This window comes from Cuculus canorus, chromosome 5 (assembly GCF_017976375.1).
Source record: "Cuculus canorus isolate bCucCan1 chromosome 5, bCucCan1.pri, whole genome shotgun sequence".
In the NCBI taxonomy this organism is placed as follows: Eukaryota; Metazoa; Chordata; class Aves; order Cuculiformes; family Cuculidae; genus Cuculus; species Cuculus canorus.
The window spans coordinates 30,338,805-30,354,864 of NC_071405.1; the positions used below are offsets into that span (position 1 = coordinate 30,338,805).

Below are 16,060 nucleotides of genomic sequence, written 5' to 3' on the forward strand. Positions count from 1 at the left end.
GTGGATCCAGGTGCCAAAAAACCCACAGGCACTGCTAGCACTGTGGTCTAGACAGGATTCCCTAATGGAGGGTCCTGGATCCCTGGAGGAGGCTGTGATGCCATGTCATCCTCTAGGACACCGTGTGGTGCAGCACTCCCTGGTTTCATGTGAGATTGCATGAAACAAGGGGTGACAACAGAGAGAAATCTGGCAAGAGGGAACCTTCCTCCTCCACACACCACCATGCTACATCCTGGGAATAACCACCAGGATTCAGCTAAGCAGCAGTCTCTAGGAAATTTTGAAGGAATGTCTTTCTGCTATATCCCATTCATCTTCTGCCTGGACATCACATTTGGGCCAAAAGTGCAGGGATCATATCTTCCGTAGCTGTCAGGCTTCTCTGTGCATTCGGCTGCATGGCTTCCTGAAGCTTCCAAGGAGTTGTGATCGCAGTTGCTGCTGCGTGGGAGTGAGACCTCATGTTTCTCACAGGAGGCCTGAGGGAAAGCAAGAAAAATGCTGGATAATTAAATAGCACGCGTCAGAACATGTGCAAGAGTCAAACACCAGAAACATCCCTCCTATGCACATACTCTTGGATGAAGCTGTATCAACACTTACCTGCTAAAAATCTCCAGTTCCTGGGTTACTCTGGCTAACACAATCCACGGGCCCACAGCCGTGGGTAGCATCCCTGCTGCCCCCTGCCCACTCTAGCCAAATATGCTCATTTTCTTCTGGGAGGTTATTTCACACTAATACGAAACAACCAAAGATAACACTTTTCCAAAGTCCTCCCACCTCCATATACAGAAGCGACAAATACATGCAACTATTGTATTCCTGACTGGGAGAAAGCAGATAATTCCCAGTGTACCTGCAGGTCACATCCCACACCATGGCAGCAAATCTGCAGGGCTGGGATGAAAGGAGGAAGGTGACCTTCCTCTGAGCACACCCCATAACTGATTTCACCATTACTGCTAGCCCTGAGCTTAGGCGAGTCTCCTAACCTGTACTACACACAAGATTGCACCGCACTGCACACTCAGCTAGGTCTTCTGGGATTTGGGATCCTATTTACCTGGGGGATTTCAGGAAGTAGGAGATTAAGGGACTTACAGTGTTTAAAAAACATGTCCCTGAACCTCTTTTCTAAAGCAAAGGTGATGCCATGGGTAATTTCTTTAAAGGAGCATATAAAAGAGGGTGGCTGATAGCCAGCTCATTATATCAGAATTGGTTTACTTTAGGAAGGGAATGCTTGTGTGTTTATTAATTGTTTCTTTAATTGCCTTTGCTCCCTGCTACCAGGGTAGCCCGCTGTCTGCTTGTGCCTGGAGGCCCCAGGTCAGAGCCCTGCGTAATTCATCCCTGATCTGCTAATGTGGGGAACTATAAATAAATGGTGACACCAGAGAGCAGAGGAGGAGGTGGAAAGGGACTGTGCTTCTCGACCTGAGATACTCAGTCAAGTCAGCTAGTCAAACAAAAGGTGACTAGTGACAATCTGTAAATATTACCTGAGGGGGGCTGTTTCTAATAGCCAAGCACTCTAGCCTGGCAAAGATAAAACAAAATTATCTGGCTCTGAGCTGGAGCTGGACAGATTTGGACCAAAAAGAAGTTGCAGATTACTTGAAGTGAAGCAAACAGCCACATGTTCTCCACTAAGATATATTTTTAAACCATGAGGACCTGCTTAGTTTCGAAATCTGCTGCAACTTACCTCCCCCTAAAAAATACGCAATCTGTGACTGCGAAGGAATCCTTTAGGAAACAGAAAGAAGATTGCAGGTGTTCCAAATGAGCCCTGCCAATTCACCCCAGGGGATTTAAGGCCTTACATTGACAGTCATCCCTCTGACTTTTATCCCTCCTCCCTTCTGCCATACTCCTGCTGCCAGCATGGAGTGGGCACACTTGCCTCTGGTGCTCTCGGTCACCTGAACAGGACCAAGCCCAGTTTAATTAACACAGCTGCCATGGAGGGGGCAGCAGCAGAGCTCATATATCCCTCTCTTCAGCACCAGGGAAGCAGGAGGCCCACCAAGGAGGAAATCCCTCAGTATGCCCCGCCAGGAGGCAGCAGCACTTGCCTGGGAGATGCTGCCTGTGCACATAGTAAGAACTGTGAGGGAGGGGATGCTGCAAAGAGAAGCTGGTGCAGGAACACACAGATAGGAGCAAAGAACAGGGGAAAAGAGCCTGTCTTCTCATTTGTTCCTGCTGCAACCCTAATCGTGCATCTAAGCATTCGATGCCCTGTAATGCCTACAACACTATGCTTCATAACATGGAAATGTGCAGGCAGAGAGAGGGAAGTAGAACTGGTATATACCACAAAGAGGACCTCCAGGAGGTCAGTCTGCCTCCCTGTAAGCAAGACTGCCCACACCTGTGCAGGTACACGTGTTAAACACAAGCATGCTCACGCACATACCTACCTTTGCTAACAACAGAGGCAGCCACAGAGTCCACATTTGCTAGGTTTTACTTCTATGTCTGCAAAAAGCAAGTTTGCTTCTGTTTCTGATTCCCTGCAATTATCATGAAATGCCTTCAAGAGAGCAGCTCTGTCTTCTCGGCTGAGTGAGTCTTTTATGTCCAACACTGCATTCAGATGTTCCTTCCTTCCCAAAAGGATAAGAGGGCAGGTCAGTGAACAAGTCAAGAAAAAGAGCTTGCTTCCTATCACTCAGTTTGGTGGACCAGACCAAAGACTGGAAGCTGCCAGGCTGCTTTTTTTACACCCTCTGGCCACCTAACAAGGAGGAGGCTGTATCACAAGAGCTGTGTGGGATATGGCCAAGATCAGGGTGCACAGCATCCTTGTGAAGCTGTGGAAATCTTCACCTCAGGGTTCTTCTAGAAAAAGATCTGAATCTGCCATGATAGGCTACAGGATACTCTGCATTTGACAATTTGGAGGCATTTTTGATATCTTTTCTTCTTATAGCATTGCTTCACTGAGCACGGCCACACCATATGAGTCTGATTAACAAACAGGACAAATGTATTCTGGCCAAACAGTTTTAAACATACAGGAATCTGCGGAAATCAAGAACAGTGCATCTACTCACACCAGGATGACCTCCTCTGAGATCTGGATCAAAATTATATTCTTCTGAGTACTTATTATGCCAACTTCCTGTACTATGTATATCTCTACCGAAACATATAGTATTATATCTATATTACTAGTTATGTACGTGTGTGTATATATAGACATAGTAAGAAAATAAGAATTGCTATGCCATACCAGATAAGCAGCATTTTAGCTCAATAGCATCTTCAAAAGTAGTCAATGCTTGGGAAAAGAATACAGAAACTAAACAAAGCATAACATGATCTCTCTTTGCTTTTTTTTTTTTTTTTTTTTTTTTTCTTCTGGCAGACTGCAGTTTAGCGACTTCCTCTGCTGGGAGTTATATCATGACTGTCATGTTGAATAGGCACTGAATAATTACCTACCACAAATTGTCTGCTCCCAATTTGAAGCTCTTCACACCTTTGGCCTCCATAGCATGCTGTGACAGAGCACCCTGCACTGTAATCGCTTTAGCTTGGAAAATACAGTCACCAGCATAAGACACCAGAACAAAAGATGGATGTAATAAACCACAGACTTTGGAACAAATGCAGTCATCTAAGATCTCATCTTCCTAATGAAAGCTGGATTTCATTCCTCTTAACAGCTTCCTGTGAGAAATGGAAGTGTATTTTCTTGCTGAATATATCTAGGATTTGTGGAAATAGTTATAACTAGAAAAGGACTGGTGAAGTGTTAAAGACAAAAGCCAAGCACTTAGAAGTTATGAAATGCCTGAGTTAAGGATGTTCTTGGAACATACACTTGGCACATATGCCCATAAATTGTCCATTCAGATAGTATTTTTTCCACAGCAATTCTGGTTTGTTGACAGAGATTTCATCCTTCACCTTTACAGGAGGACATCTCAATTCCACTGCCTAATACCTGACAAAGTTACAAACCATGTTAATCAGCATCTGTGAACAGGCAGCACCAAGTGCACTCAAAGGTAAGCATTGTGCCTGGCCCAGCGTGCTGCAAAGAGCAAATATCACAGTATTAATATTGCTAAAGGTCTTCGGGAGATGAAAAATCATGTAAGAAACTATGCAAGTAAAACCAATAAAAGACCTCACCTTAGATAAGGAAACTCTTTGAGAATGGGTAGAAGGGCTATTTTCATCCCCTCAGCATCAGAAGTTTGAATAAGTTCTAAAATTGCTTTTATAGGATCCTTGAGGGGACCAGCTGCAGGACCCTGGGGAGAGAAGCAAGGCTGTGTTCAGGGCAAGGGAAGCAGCATACAACATTAAAAGCCAGACTTGTATCAGACTGGGGAGCTCACTGCATGCTTTACAATTTTTGCAGTACTGTTTGTGCATGTGTGTAGAAGACTGTTTTCCCTCTGGGGCAGGAGAAAAGAAACCAACGTGTAGCACAGACTGCTTCCAGGCATAAAATATGCTTTCAATAGCACAGAATACCCTCTTGCATTTCTTTTTGCGAAACAGGCAAAGGTATCTACGTCACCAGTCCCTTGAAACTGTTTTGCCCTTTGGGAAGTGGTTTTCTTCCACAGGTAAGCACAGCCCTGCATGTATGTGAAAACAAGCTCAGTTGGTGAGCACATGACGGCATTTCTGCAGCCCTGGAGCAAGCCCAGGGACAGCAAAGTGACCTTGGGAAGAGCATGAGGGGACACAGATTCTCTAAAAAAAAAATGGAAGCGGGGCTGGACACTATAAAGGACATGATATGGCTGGTGGATGCTGCATATGATCAGCTCCATCTGAGCTAGAGCACACAGAATAAAACCTCATTGAGAAACAGCATTTTTAGCAAAGCTGGAGGAAGCAGAATGCGGATGAAGTGCTGAAAGAGCTTCACGTCTTGCTCACATTTTTCATTGGTGCAGTAATGAAATTAAATTGCTTCCCTGAATTATTGATGCCATCACGTCAGCAAAGACTCTGTGACAAAGCAAACCTGGAGAACAGGCTGCCAAACTGGGGTAGGAGAAGCCCAGGCTCCCCTGATCTCCACAGGGTATTAGAAACATCAGGCTGCATGCTCTGTCTAGCTCACCTCCACATTGAACATAAATTAAAAATAATAGTGATATTTGAAGCAGTCTTCTCTCTCTTCCTCCGCACTGCAGGCACACAGCATGTCTAGCTCTGCACAGTGCACAAGCTGTACTCGGCTCCTAACACACCGATACTGCAAGGCTTCACACTTGGCAAGCTCAGTATTACAAAATGCTAATTGATTTGAAGGTGTCAGATTTAGTTATGAACTATATTAATTGGCAAGGTCAGAGGTAAACAGCCTGCAATCTAAAAGGACAAAAAAGAGGTGTCTTGTCAGCAGTGCTTAAGTTCCTTTGCCACATACTGCACTTGAGAGAGAAGCAAGGTATTTCCTAATGTGTTTTGAGGACAGAGGGGAAGGAAGAGCCTGGAGAGAGGGCAGAGCAGGGCAGGGAGCAGGTGCAGCCTGTGCAGCAACTGCATGATAAATTCAATCTGCAGCAGAGTACATATTTTGCATGCATAACCATGTGCCTCATTCGACTGACAGTCCCCTGCAAATCACTTGCGCATTTCCTCCCTGAGGTTTTCAGTACTCCCACATCAATAAGAAAGTGAACAGATTTAGGGCACAAGGGAAACTGTGCTAACTAAACGCAGAATTTTTTACCCAAGCAGGGTTTCAATATGTAATCAGATTTCTTGTATCCCCTTTACACTATAAAACCAGCTATCCTTGCACATAACATCCAAAGCTGATGCTGAGCACAGCATTGCTGGTAAACTTCCAAGTTGAGATTAGGGAATCTTCCTGCTATTTCCAATGGCTCAGTTGCTCAAGGCATTGACTTGGCTGTGAGTGATCACTCCAGGAAATATGGATCTTCAGTTAAAAGCACTGCCAGCTTCCAACTTTACACCATGAAAATAACACATTAAATGTAATAGATCTGGGAAGTTTTTAGAGGAGATTACAGGTGATCATTTTGATTTCTTTTGATTTGATTCTTTAGACAAACCAAGAATTGCTGACAGATGGCTTGTAGGAGGGTTTATATAGGAGAAAATACATATCCAGTTCCTAGCACTTAAATTTGGAAGTCACGAGAATGACTCCAAATTTGTGAAATTATTAAAATCAATACAGCTGCAACATTGTCTGCTCTGTCACATCTGAGTCCTGTTACCAAACTACCTTTGCTATCACCCAGCCTCTTGCAAAGTGTTATGCCTGCCCACTCTCAGCCTGCATTTCCAAATGAGCTATGGCAAGGGACATTGCATGGCAGCAATTCTCCAGCTGGAGGAGCCACAGGAGGGGATGCTGCTGGCACTGAAGTTCCTGCCCTTGGGTAATCAAGGAACCCATATGACAGCCTGGTGGCATCCCCAGATTCCGTGTGTAGCATTGCCAATTACACCAGACAACTAATTGAGCAAAGAGGCTTTTTAAATATTCCAAGATTGCCTCTGCAAATCAGACCTAGCATTTTTTCCGTAAGTTTTCTTCAAAGGTGTGGCTCAGCTTTTACACCCAATCTATCCCTTTTGAAAGGCATCTTTACCTCCCGATGCTATGAGGTGTTTACCCCTGCAGGAAAACTCGTTCCTTCCTGCAGCTGTCACCAGCCACAACAGCATCAGCATGTTTCCACCCATGACGCTGCAGCACAGGGAAATGGCTCACACAGCCATCAGCCCAGCTCTGAGGGAATGAGAAGGGCCTGCAGGGAGGGAGGAGGCTGGTCAGAGGGTAACAACACATTCCCCACGTCCTGGGAGGAGAAGACATACAGGGCAACACACAGAGAAAGTGAAGATGTGGAGTAGCTGATTTGGTTCATCACTCTAGAGGCTCAAGGGAAAGTACTGAGGGGAACACAGTTCTTCATCATCTGCACCTCCATTCTATGTACCAAAGGCTTCCCTGGGGAAGCTGACAGCTTTGGAGCTGTCTTACCAGCTCAGAGGAAATTCTTATTTCAGTGGTAGGAATGCAAAATTTGCCTCCTCTAGTCACACATTTCAAAACTATAAACTAACAGCTTCTGGCAGATCAGAAGGGCTGTCAGCACATCTGATTGTCATTTCTGTGAAGGCAGATACCACCGTGGTGAGACCTCTTAAGCTTTCAGAGCCTTTTCCTCTACTGGTACTGTTCTTGATGACAGAGAGCAAAACTGTAACCTTGTCAAAGACTTACTAAGCACACTTTAAAGACTGTTTGCAGCATCCTATGATCTTCTTCTATCTTGCCGATGATCCTCCTTCTCTGCACAGAAGATGGTTTCCTGGAAGTGGTCAGGAGGGCCTGCATATATTCTGTAATAATGATGGCGTTGACAGCCATGACAAGTGCCTGTTCCAGAGCAAAGACACCCAGATTAACTTCCCTGTACCAAGCAAGGACCAGACCATACCTACAGGACTCTGATCAATGTAAACAGTGGATATAGGCTCCGTGCAGATGGCCGTTCCATTTCTTTGCTTAAGTATCCCTTTAAAATGCCTGATCTAATGGAGCTCCTCCAAGCTGTATGTGGATGACAAAAAGTGTGGAGATGGTAAGTATGGAGACATCTAACCAAAAGCAATGGGACCAGTTAGGTGAGCCAAAAGTCACTCACACTTCAGAACATCAGTGACACTTGGCTTAGCTCCAAGTCAACACACACATCAGTTGAGGAAAGCATGGATTTACAGACTAAGCCAGATCCAGCCTCTCTGGAGCACCACTACTAGAGACATTCCAGGGACATACCTTTGGGCACACAGTTATGGCTGGGCACAGAGTAGTCACTTGGGCATCTCTGAGCCACCCACACCCTGCTGAGAAACATGCAGTGTCTGAAAGGGACAGAGGGTATTTCTAAGGGGAAATGGGCTGCTGCACAGAAACCACATTTTCATTAGCAATTGAAATCAGAGCCAGTTTAGGCTGCAGTCCAAAGGTACAGGAAATCCCCAGTCCTGTGCAAAAGAGACAAAGCAAGAGACAGACAGCTCTGGCACAGCGCTCCACCACCGAGCTGCTGCTTGCCCCAGCACTAATGTGACATAATGTCCAGTGACAGGCTCTGAGCAACAGCAGAATAACTCCTAATTTTTTTCTGTTCCGTTACCTTTTTCCACATTTCAAAATGTTAATTAAAACTGGCACTGACAAAGAGCCTGCAGACTGGGAAGGGTAAGAGAAAGAGAGGCCAGTACTTAGGGATACATGTGCAGCACAGGTAGCAGCAGCAAATCCAACCTGTGAGCAAAAGACCTCAGGTACCAATCTCACTGCTGAAGAGCCAAACTCAAAGGTGTCATAAGACTCTGGAAAAGTTAAAGGTGAAATAGCTTAGGTGCTTTGTGCGGTTGCCCTTTATCAACCCTGGCATATTTAACGCTGTCTGAGAAACCATGTCCTTTGAGGATCTGGACCTTTCACCTCTCCACGTGTCCACTCTTCATCAAAGGGATGATGTATACCTTACAGCTAAGGTTGAAGCACGTTAGAAGCTGAAGTTTACAATATAATGGTATTGGGGCAATGCTAGTATCAGATATGGCCCAATGTTCCTGCTCTATATTTAGATTCATTACTTATATTCAGTTTCCACATTTCTTCCATTGTTGGTTTCGCTGCTGAGATTGCATAAAGAGCCTTGCTATCAGAGTAAAGAAGATATCCAACTCTGTTGGACAAAGGAACTGAACTGGGACCACTAGATCTTTAAAAGCCCTTTTAACAACAGATGAAATTGTAGTTTGGATTAATGTTCAAATACTGTGCCATCCAGAGGTTGAAGGCCTAGTTTTAGTTACTTCCTGAGTAGTATCTTGTTCTTTCTTTCCTATTTCTTACCTTATACACCTCTGTTTTTTTCTTCCCAAATGCCAAAAAGCTTTGCTTTAAAGATTCAAGGATGTGGTCAAAACCACTGTCAAACTTTTTGAAGTGGTCCTTCAGTGATCCCTGAGGAAAAGGGACAGACAGAGTCAAAAGGTGCACATATAGAGACACTGCACAGACAACAGAGGGGAATTACTGTACTTTTGCTCTTTCTGCTATCAGAAACACTTCTTCATGAGCAGCAGCATCCTGTGCCTTCATTTCAAAGAGAAGCAAAACGTGAAAGAAAGAAATAATTCAAACTCAGGAAGGGTGTATTAAGTTCTTAAGCACAATCCTGGAAGACCAAAAACTACGAAAAATGGGTAGCAATAGCTCTTATCCAGGGTCTATGTAAAACCTGCCCCTATGGATGGCGAGTGCAGGAAGAGCCAGCTATTCAGTGTTTTTTTTCTCCAGCGTCCTGCTCTCAGCATGGCCATTCCCTCTTATTCAATGGGAAAGTATAAGTATCAATTAGCAGGCACACGGGATAAATTCTGCTTTTCATGATGCAAATCCTGTGTCAACATAGCTAGAGGAGGTCTTAAAACCTGAGCCCCAGGTGTCCTGTTCCTCCCCAGCATTGTCCACAATCCCTGTCAGAACCACCCTCAACTCCTATCTTGACATGTAGGCCCATGGGACAGGCACACACCACCACCCACTATTAGGAGCCTGCAGTCATGTGTTATCTGAATATGGAGCCCAGGATATGAAGCTGGGTGTCTGGTATAAGAGTTTAACATGACAAAGTGTGAAGGAAGGGGAACTTACCCAAGGGAGGGATATATTTCTGGTCAGCCTTCTCTACATCCTGACTAACCATCATAGCTTTGGGCTCTGTGAGTCATCACTGCCCTGGGAAGATGCTCAGCTGCTGAGGATGAGTAGGTACCAGGTGAAGTTCAGACCCTGCAGTTTGGGTGCCCAGGGGCAGCACGGTGTACCCATTTGTAGCACAACAGCAAATACTACAAACAGTAGAATCCAGAAACTGAAAAGATGAAGCTGTCAGTATGCAGCTTCAGACAAGGCAGAGGAAGGTACTAGGCCTGAAGATTAAACTGTGGTTTCACCCATTTCAAATCATGGATGTAAGAGTGAAGTGTGTGCCTGCCCTACAGTTTTAAAATATTCAGTGTTAACGTGAGTCTCCCATACCTTGACTTTAGAAGTGACTGTTTGCAGAAAATACTCCGTAATCTCATCTTCCATCCTGTCTAGAAATCCATTTACCTTAACATCCTGACCAGTGCTGGCACTGCAAATGTATGTTAGCTTATGCCATATAGTTCTGTTAAAAAAAAAAAGGGAGGGGATATGGAAAGTATTGATCAGATCAAACCAGGTGATTCTCTCAGATCAAAACTCTTCCAACAGTAACCAACATGACTGCCTGGGTAATTGAATGGACATATGCTCAGGTCCAGGGCTGGAGAAGTGATCCACATATGTGCACCCTTCTTTGCACACAAATGCCACTTGTAGCCTCCATTAGTGAGATTAGATAGGTAAAAATTCTAGTATTTTAAAAAATTAGGAGGTGTGAAGTGGCCTTGATGAATGGAGACTGGATGAGCATCCTGCGGGCCTCTCATACCCTACAAATACAAGACGAACAATAATCTTCCATCAGAACAGACTTCAAGTCAGAAAATCCTAGTTAAAAATGATTACCAGTTTGAAACTGGACATTTTACTTTCTGTGAAAGCTCAGTGTATAACATCATTCTCAGTATCACTGTAAAGAATTATGTAAGAGAGTCTTATCAGTATTCAGTCCAGGATCCAACATCAGCAACATGCAAATACAACAAACAAAACAGCTACCTAGGCTCAATGCAAGGCTGCAACATCAAGTAAGCACTGTCCATATGCTGGATTTAGGCATTTTGCTGACTCCAAAGATCCCCAGACAATGTCACACAGGAAGGAAGGAAGCAATCTTGTTCTCTGTACTGCTGCAAGCACTTCTGAAATTAGTCTGTAGGTGCAAACAGCCTCCCCCACCCTTCTGTGCTTTATTGCCTACCTCCTTCCTAGCAACCCAGGGAAAGCCTGGCATGTTCAACTGAGTTTCATTCAGTGAAGTAATTAAGATTGGGGTTAAATTGAAGTGCACACCCATCTTAGGGCAACATTTATGAAGCTTTCCTGCTAAGGGAGAATGGGTCAGGGAGAAGAAACACCTCACAACACATAGCAGAGTTGGCCAGGGTAACGCCCCCACATGCAATGTGGCGTCCCTGCATGCCTCCTGCTCGCCTCCTGCTCAAGGTAGAGGACACCAGGAAGAATGAGATGGTGGACCACAGACTATGGTCCCTGTATCTGCAGGGTTTGGGAGCACGTGAGAAGCAGAAGTACCAGGCTGCCAATACAGCAGTCCTGGCCCTGGCCACAGGCAGAGCCCCACATGAGTCTTTTGCTGGGTCAGCCAGGCAGCTCTGAAGAGGTCTTGCTGACCACAGCTAGCTCCCCCCTTCCTTAAGGGTCGGTGTGCATGAGGTTACATGACCAGATACCAGATGGCTGACCTCATAGGAGAGTAGGAAGATCAGACAGAAGAAAATTAATTTCACTACGGCTGCCTCTAGAGTCTTGTTTCTAACCTGAGAATGCAGCAGTTCTCCAGGATTCGCAAGCTGCTACCAATCCCCAGGCAGCCATCGAGCTGGAAGAAGCTTCTTACTTCATTTTCATAGCTAGATTAAAACAGGAAGACATATCTTTAAGCAGGTGTGCTCCATAATGCATCTGAAAGTGTTAGCCCAGCAGCAAATGGGGGAAATATCTTCCAATTATTTATATTTTCATTATGCAGAGTTTCACTCCCCAAGGGGGGGATCTAAAGCAGAACAAAGACAATCTCTGTTGTGCCCAGCTGGTGAGGAAGTAGAGCACAGGAGTGGCACAGAGAGAGCCCTCGAGCTGCCTGGGTGCCACTGCCAGAGGTCAAGAGGCAGGACGTTCATTTTACCATTGCTGTGGCTGCTTCTGGAAAGAAACTGGGGCTTTGTTGATAAAGCTGCAGAATAAAGCCTCAGCATGTGTGAATAACCCACAAAGTCTATCAACCACTTCATCATAGCTTCAGTCCACAAATGTCTCCTGGACAACTCCATTCAACTCCATTTTACAGGAATTTCCTTCCTCTTATAATGTGAAGGGCCAAGGATCTTAAATGAAACCTCCTCTGAAATGTTCCTCTACAACCAGCAGCACTGACATTTTCTGCTGCAGGGAGGGAGATGCCCAAGAACAAAAAGCAGATAAAGGAAGCCTGAAGAAGTGGTAAGAGGGCAGAAGATGAGAAGAAGATATTTGTCCTCTTCTGAGAAGCAGGACAAAGCAGAGCTCCTCACCTTCCCAGGGAACTAGCAGGGAGCACCATGCCTGGAAAGCACAGCCCAAGCCTGGCCACTGGCCACATAGCTGCACCTCTTTCTGGTTGTTTTTAAGGTCCGAGCCTCTCCAGAACAAACATCCCCCAAGGCTTTAACCTGTCCAGGCAAGTCTGGTGCTCTTTGTTCCCTCAGCTTTAGTCCAACAACCAATGCTGAGCACATAAACAGCAGCGAAGAGCTGTCCCTCCAGTAACAGCTTGATGGGAAACAACCATCAAACAAAACAGGAGCAATGGCAGATCCGGGTTAACATAGCAGCAGCAGTCACTTCATCAGGATTTCTTTCTTCTGAGCACTGAGGACGTGCCAAGGAGGAAAACAGCATCCTTCCTACCTCGCCAAGAAGCTCAGGCACTCCTCCAGGCACACAGCTTCCACCTTCTCACTCAAGCTCTCGCTGACACGCCAGGTAGCCTCCATCTTCTCTGTTAGTATCTGTGGATTTCAAAGTGTAAGAGAATGGGCCAAAGCTATTTTTCCTATATAGTGAACAGGAATACATCCCATCCCTCACTTCACTGCAAATCCCCTTGCCTCCTAGTCAACAACTTCAGTTTGGGTTTTGAGAGACCTTATGAAAATGAAAGTAGACCTGCCATCTGAGGGAGCACTTGCATTTCTGCATGATTCACCCTCACAGATAAAATTGGGTGCAAATACTAAAAAAAAAAAGTTTAGTAGCTCTGTGTGCCCTGTGCCTCTGCCAGAGTTTCTACTAGGGATGTCTGAAGAAGACAGGTGTCTTCTGCTCATGCCTGACGTGGCAATGTGTGTTAAACCCCATATCACCTGTCTTGCCCCACTGACCCCAGTTGGGTGGCCCAGGTGCCTGCAGGAGGTGGGCTGTGCCAGATAGCTAAAAATCCATCCCATATTGGGCAGGCTTGAGCAGGTGGCAACTTAATGCTGCCCATTAGTTGTTCTGTGGAAACAATAGCTTGAAGGGGAGGAGAGCCAGATGGATAAAAGGAGACAGATGGAATCATACCACTGTGATCTCCTGGTGCTCTGGAAAGCATGAGCCAGAGACAAAGGGTGACTCATACCATGAATGGGTTTTTCCACAGCTCACAACAGATGAAAAAGTTCTCCCAAAGGGGCAGGATAAAATATGCTACCCCAAACTGCCAGGGAACCATGGCTGAAGAATTTCCATGATACCTTGTTCGTTTTCTATCTCGTCTTAAAGCATAAGCCTAAGAAAATTGAGGAGGTGGTAATTTGATAAGGCTTTCCAATTTCTCCAGGCTTTTCCATTATCTACCCCAGAGCATTCAAAACTGTCAGTTACATACACAACAGAGCAAAACCACTTGTGCTGAAGCATAGCCAGATGTTGCAGATATGAGGACCACAGAATTCAAAGCAGTCTTTGGCCTGGTCCTTGTAAGAAAGCTTTGTTCTGTCAGCCAGCAGCAGGGCAGGGGGAAAGCTGGTTTGATAGCTAAAAGCAACCCTAGCACTGGTACATCACTGAGTACATCACTGTTTCCCTGCTCTAACAGGCACAGAGCAATGCAAGGAGGGAGCTGTCCTGGCTACAGGCTCTGCGTTTGGTCCCTGGGTCTGAGCTGGGTGAGAAAAGCCAGGTTTTTCCAGCTAAAGCCGTGTCCTCAGAAGGAAAGCCAGTTGTTGTTGACCCATAATGCCTACTGCCACCTCCAACAGGGTGCCTGAGGTTGTCTGCCATCCCAAAGAACCATGGGGCTACTTCTCTCTCTCATGACCTGAAACAGGATTGCTGCTGGGGGGTAGCAGTGGAGAAGCAAGACACAATCACGTTAGCCCACAACCTGCTCCTGACCTGCAGCATCACTTGCGTCCACATGAACACTCCAGGATTTATTTTAAACCTTCTGCATGTCTTGATCTAAACACTCTCTGGCCATGGTATGTACTGCTCATAAATTGGCAGCGTGCTTCCGCAGTGTCCTCCAAGCACTTGGCTGTGCTCTCAAGTAATCTCTTGTGCTGCCTAACCTATCAGGGCAGCAGTCACAGCTGCACCCTGCACACAAGCAGGGAGCATGCTGCCTGCATTGGCACCACCAGATACGTGGACCTGCCATGGCTTGGCAACTCTTTCTGCTTTTATAAAAGTGTTTTGCAGAACTCATACAGAGCAGACCAGTTAACATACACCATGACTTACCAAAATATTGTATGAAAATCTGGGCGCATACATGAAAATACAGTTTCAGCTCAAATCAGCTAATCTCAGGCTCATCGTTTTTAATTAGTTTAGTTCTCTTTACATATGCACAAGATAAAAACATGTTTGGGAGCAAAGGGATGCATTTTAAGTATTGCAGCTAACTTGCAAGCTTGTAACACACTGACCTTAGCCCAAAGACATTCAAAACTCAGTCTTGCCAAATGCCTACATATTTGTGGGGAAAAAAAACATAACTGCTCCAAACATGAGAGTTTTTCAGTTCCTTCTGGTTTACCTGAATGACTGCAGCATCTGTACAAGGGGGTTTCCCAATATCAAAGGCTTCTCTCAGAGCTTTCCCTACTTCCTTCTAAATATGAAAAGAAACGAAAAAAAGAACAGTTGAGATACAATGGCATTTGTAATGAGTTAGGTTTCCCAGTCTCTCTTTATACATTTGGACTACACGAATTTCCGTCTCTATTTTTTTGGCCATGTCATTTAACCCAAAGCCTGGCTATTTTCCAGCTGACCTAATAACATTGTTCTGTTTTGTTCTACATTGTTTGTTTGAGTTTAAATGATTTGCAGCTTCCTTTCATCCCAGTGTCAGCTCGGGTTATCTACAGTCTTCCCTAGTTAGCTTGGCTCAAATGAAGGCGTCCACACAGCAAAACAACATTTAGGCACAACACTGTGCTGCCAGCTACCGTATCTGAGATTTTCCACTGCTCCTAGCTCGAGCCGGCACCCACATAAACCAGCCAGTGCTAATTAAAAGCATTTCCTCACTTGAGTCAGGGACTTGTGAGTGCAAAGAGGAGCTGGGTTACTGTTTTGAGCTACTGCCACAGAGAGATGAGCCCCACAAGGCTGCACGATGGGAAATTTCCCAAGGCTTGGCTGGCTTGTGTTATTTTGAATAGACTGTAAAAGCAAAACACTGCAGAGAAAGGGCTCATTGCTTAAAACATGATCTGACCTTTATAGAAGCTTTAAACTCAAAAGCTTGGCTTGCTTATTTATTCTTTCATTTCTGCTTCTTCCTCCAAGGAAACAGAAAGAATGTAAAGTCTGATCTTCCATTTTTGTCTTTGTTCTTTTTGGGCTGATGAATTAGGAAATTTGTGGCTGTCACTGAAGAATTTCATCAAAAGTATATTCAAAACAACTGCTCTGCTAAAATCATTGAAAAGTGTTAATCAAATACAAATAAGTAGTTGTAAACAACCCAAGAAAAAATTCCTTTCCTCATGAGTGCCATCACCTGACTGTGCACAATTGTGTGAGCATGACGTGCTGAGATAATACATCCCAGCCAAGCTGCACAAACACTTCTAGCCTGCACAGTAAAATGTGTCATCTTAAGCCAACATAAAGGTCTTGCAGGCAATGGAACAGAGCATGCATTTAGTTAGTAACTGCAAGGCAATAACTTGTTGAACTATGGTCTTAGTTGCTCTGGATCAGACAATGTTTCTGAATCAGCACAAGTTTCAGATCCATGGACGGGCAGCCCATCAGTGTGAACAGCCCATCCAACCACTTCCTCTCAGAAAATACAAG

At 45.0% G+C, this 16,060-nt stretch overlaps 1 protein-coding gene across 8 annotated transcripts in view; it reads right to left on the minus strand.

Annotated features, from left to right (window-relative positions):
- Positions 1-345: 345 nt before the first annotated feature.
- Positions 346-16,060, minus strand: part of LOC128852391 (exocyst complex component 3-like) — a 39,870-nt gene continuing 24,155 nt past the window's right edge. For 7 of the 8 annotated variants that reach the window (XM_054068945.1, XM_054068946.1, XM_054068947.1 and 4 more), the window contains 9 exons: positions 14,790-14,864; positions 12,674-12,774; positions 11,545-11,637; positions 10,094-10,226; positions 8,903-9,013; positions 7,253-7,408; positions 4,156-4,277; positions 2,433-2,618; positions 346-482 (listed from right to left, as the gene is read on the minus strand). In XM_054068945.1, coding sequence (XP_053924920.1) covers positions 2,438-2,618; positions 4,156-4,277; positions 7,253-7,408; positions 8,903-9,013; positions 10,094-10,226; positions 11,545-11,637; positions 12,674-12,774; positions 14,790-14,864 — 972 coding nt within the window. In that variant the 3' untranslated portion in view covers positions 346-482; positions 2,433-2,437. Of the gene's footprint in view, positions 483-2,432; positions 2,619-3,459; positions 4,055-4,155; positions 4,278-7,252; positions 7,409-8,902; positions 9,014-10,093; positions 10,227-11,544; positions 11,638-12,673; positions 12,775-14,789; positions 14,865-16,060 lie in introns of those variants that run through there. The other variant, XM_054068944.1, reaches the window with a different exon arrangement.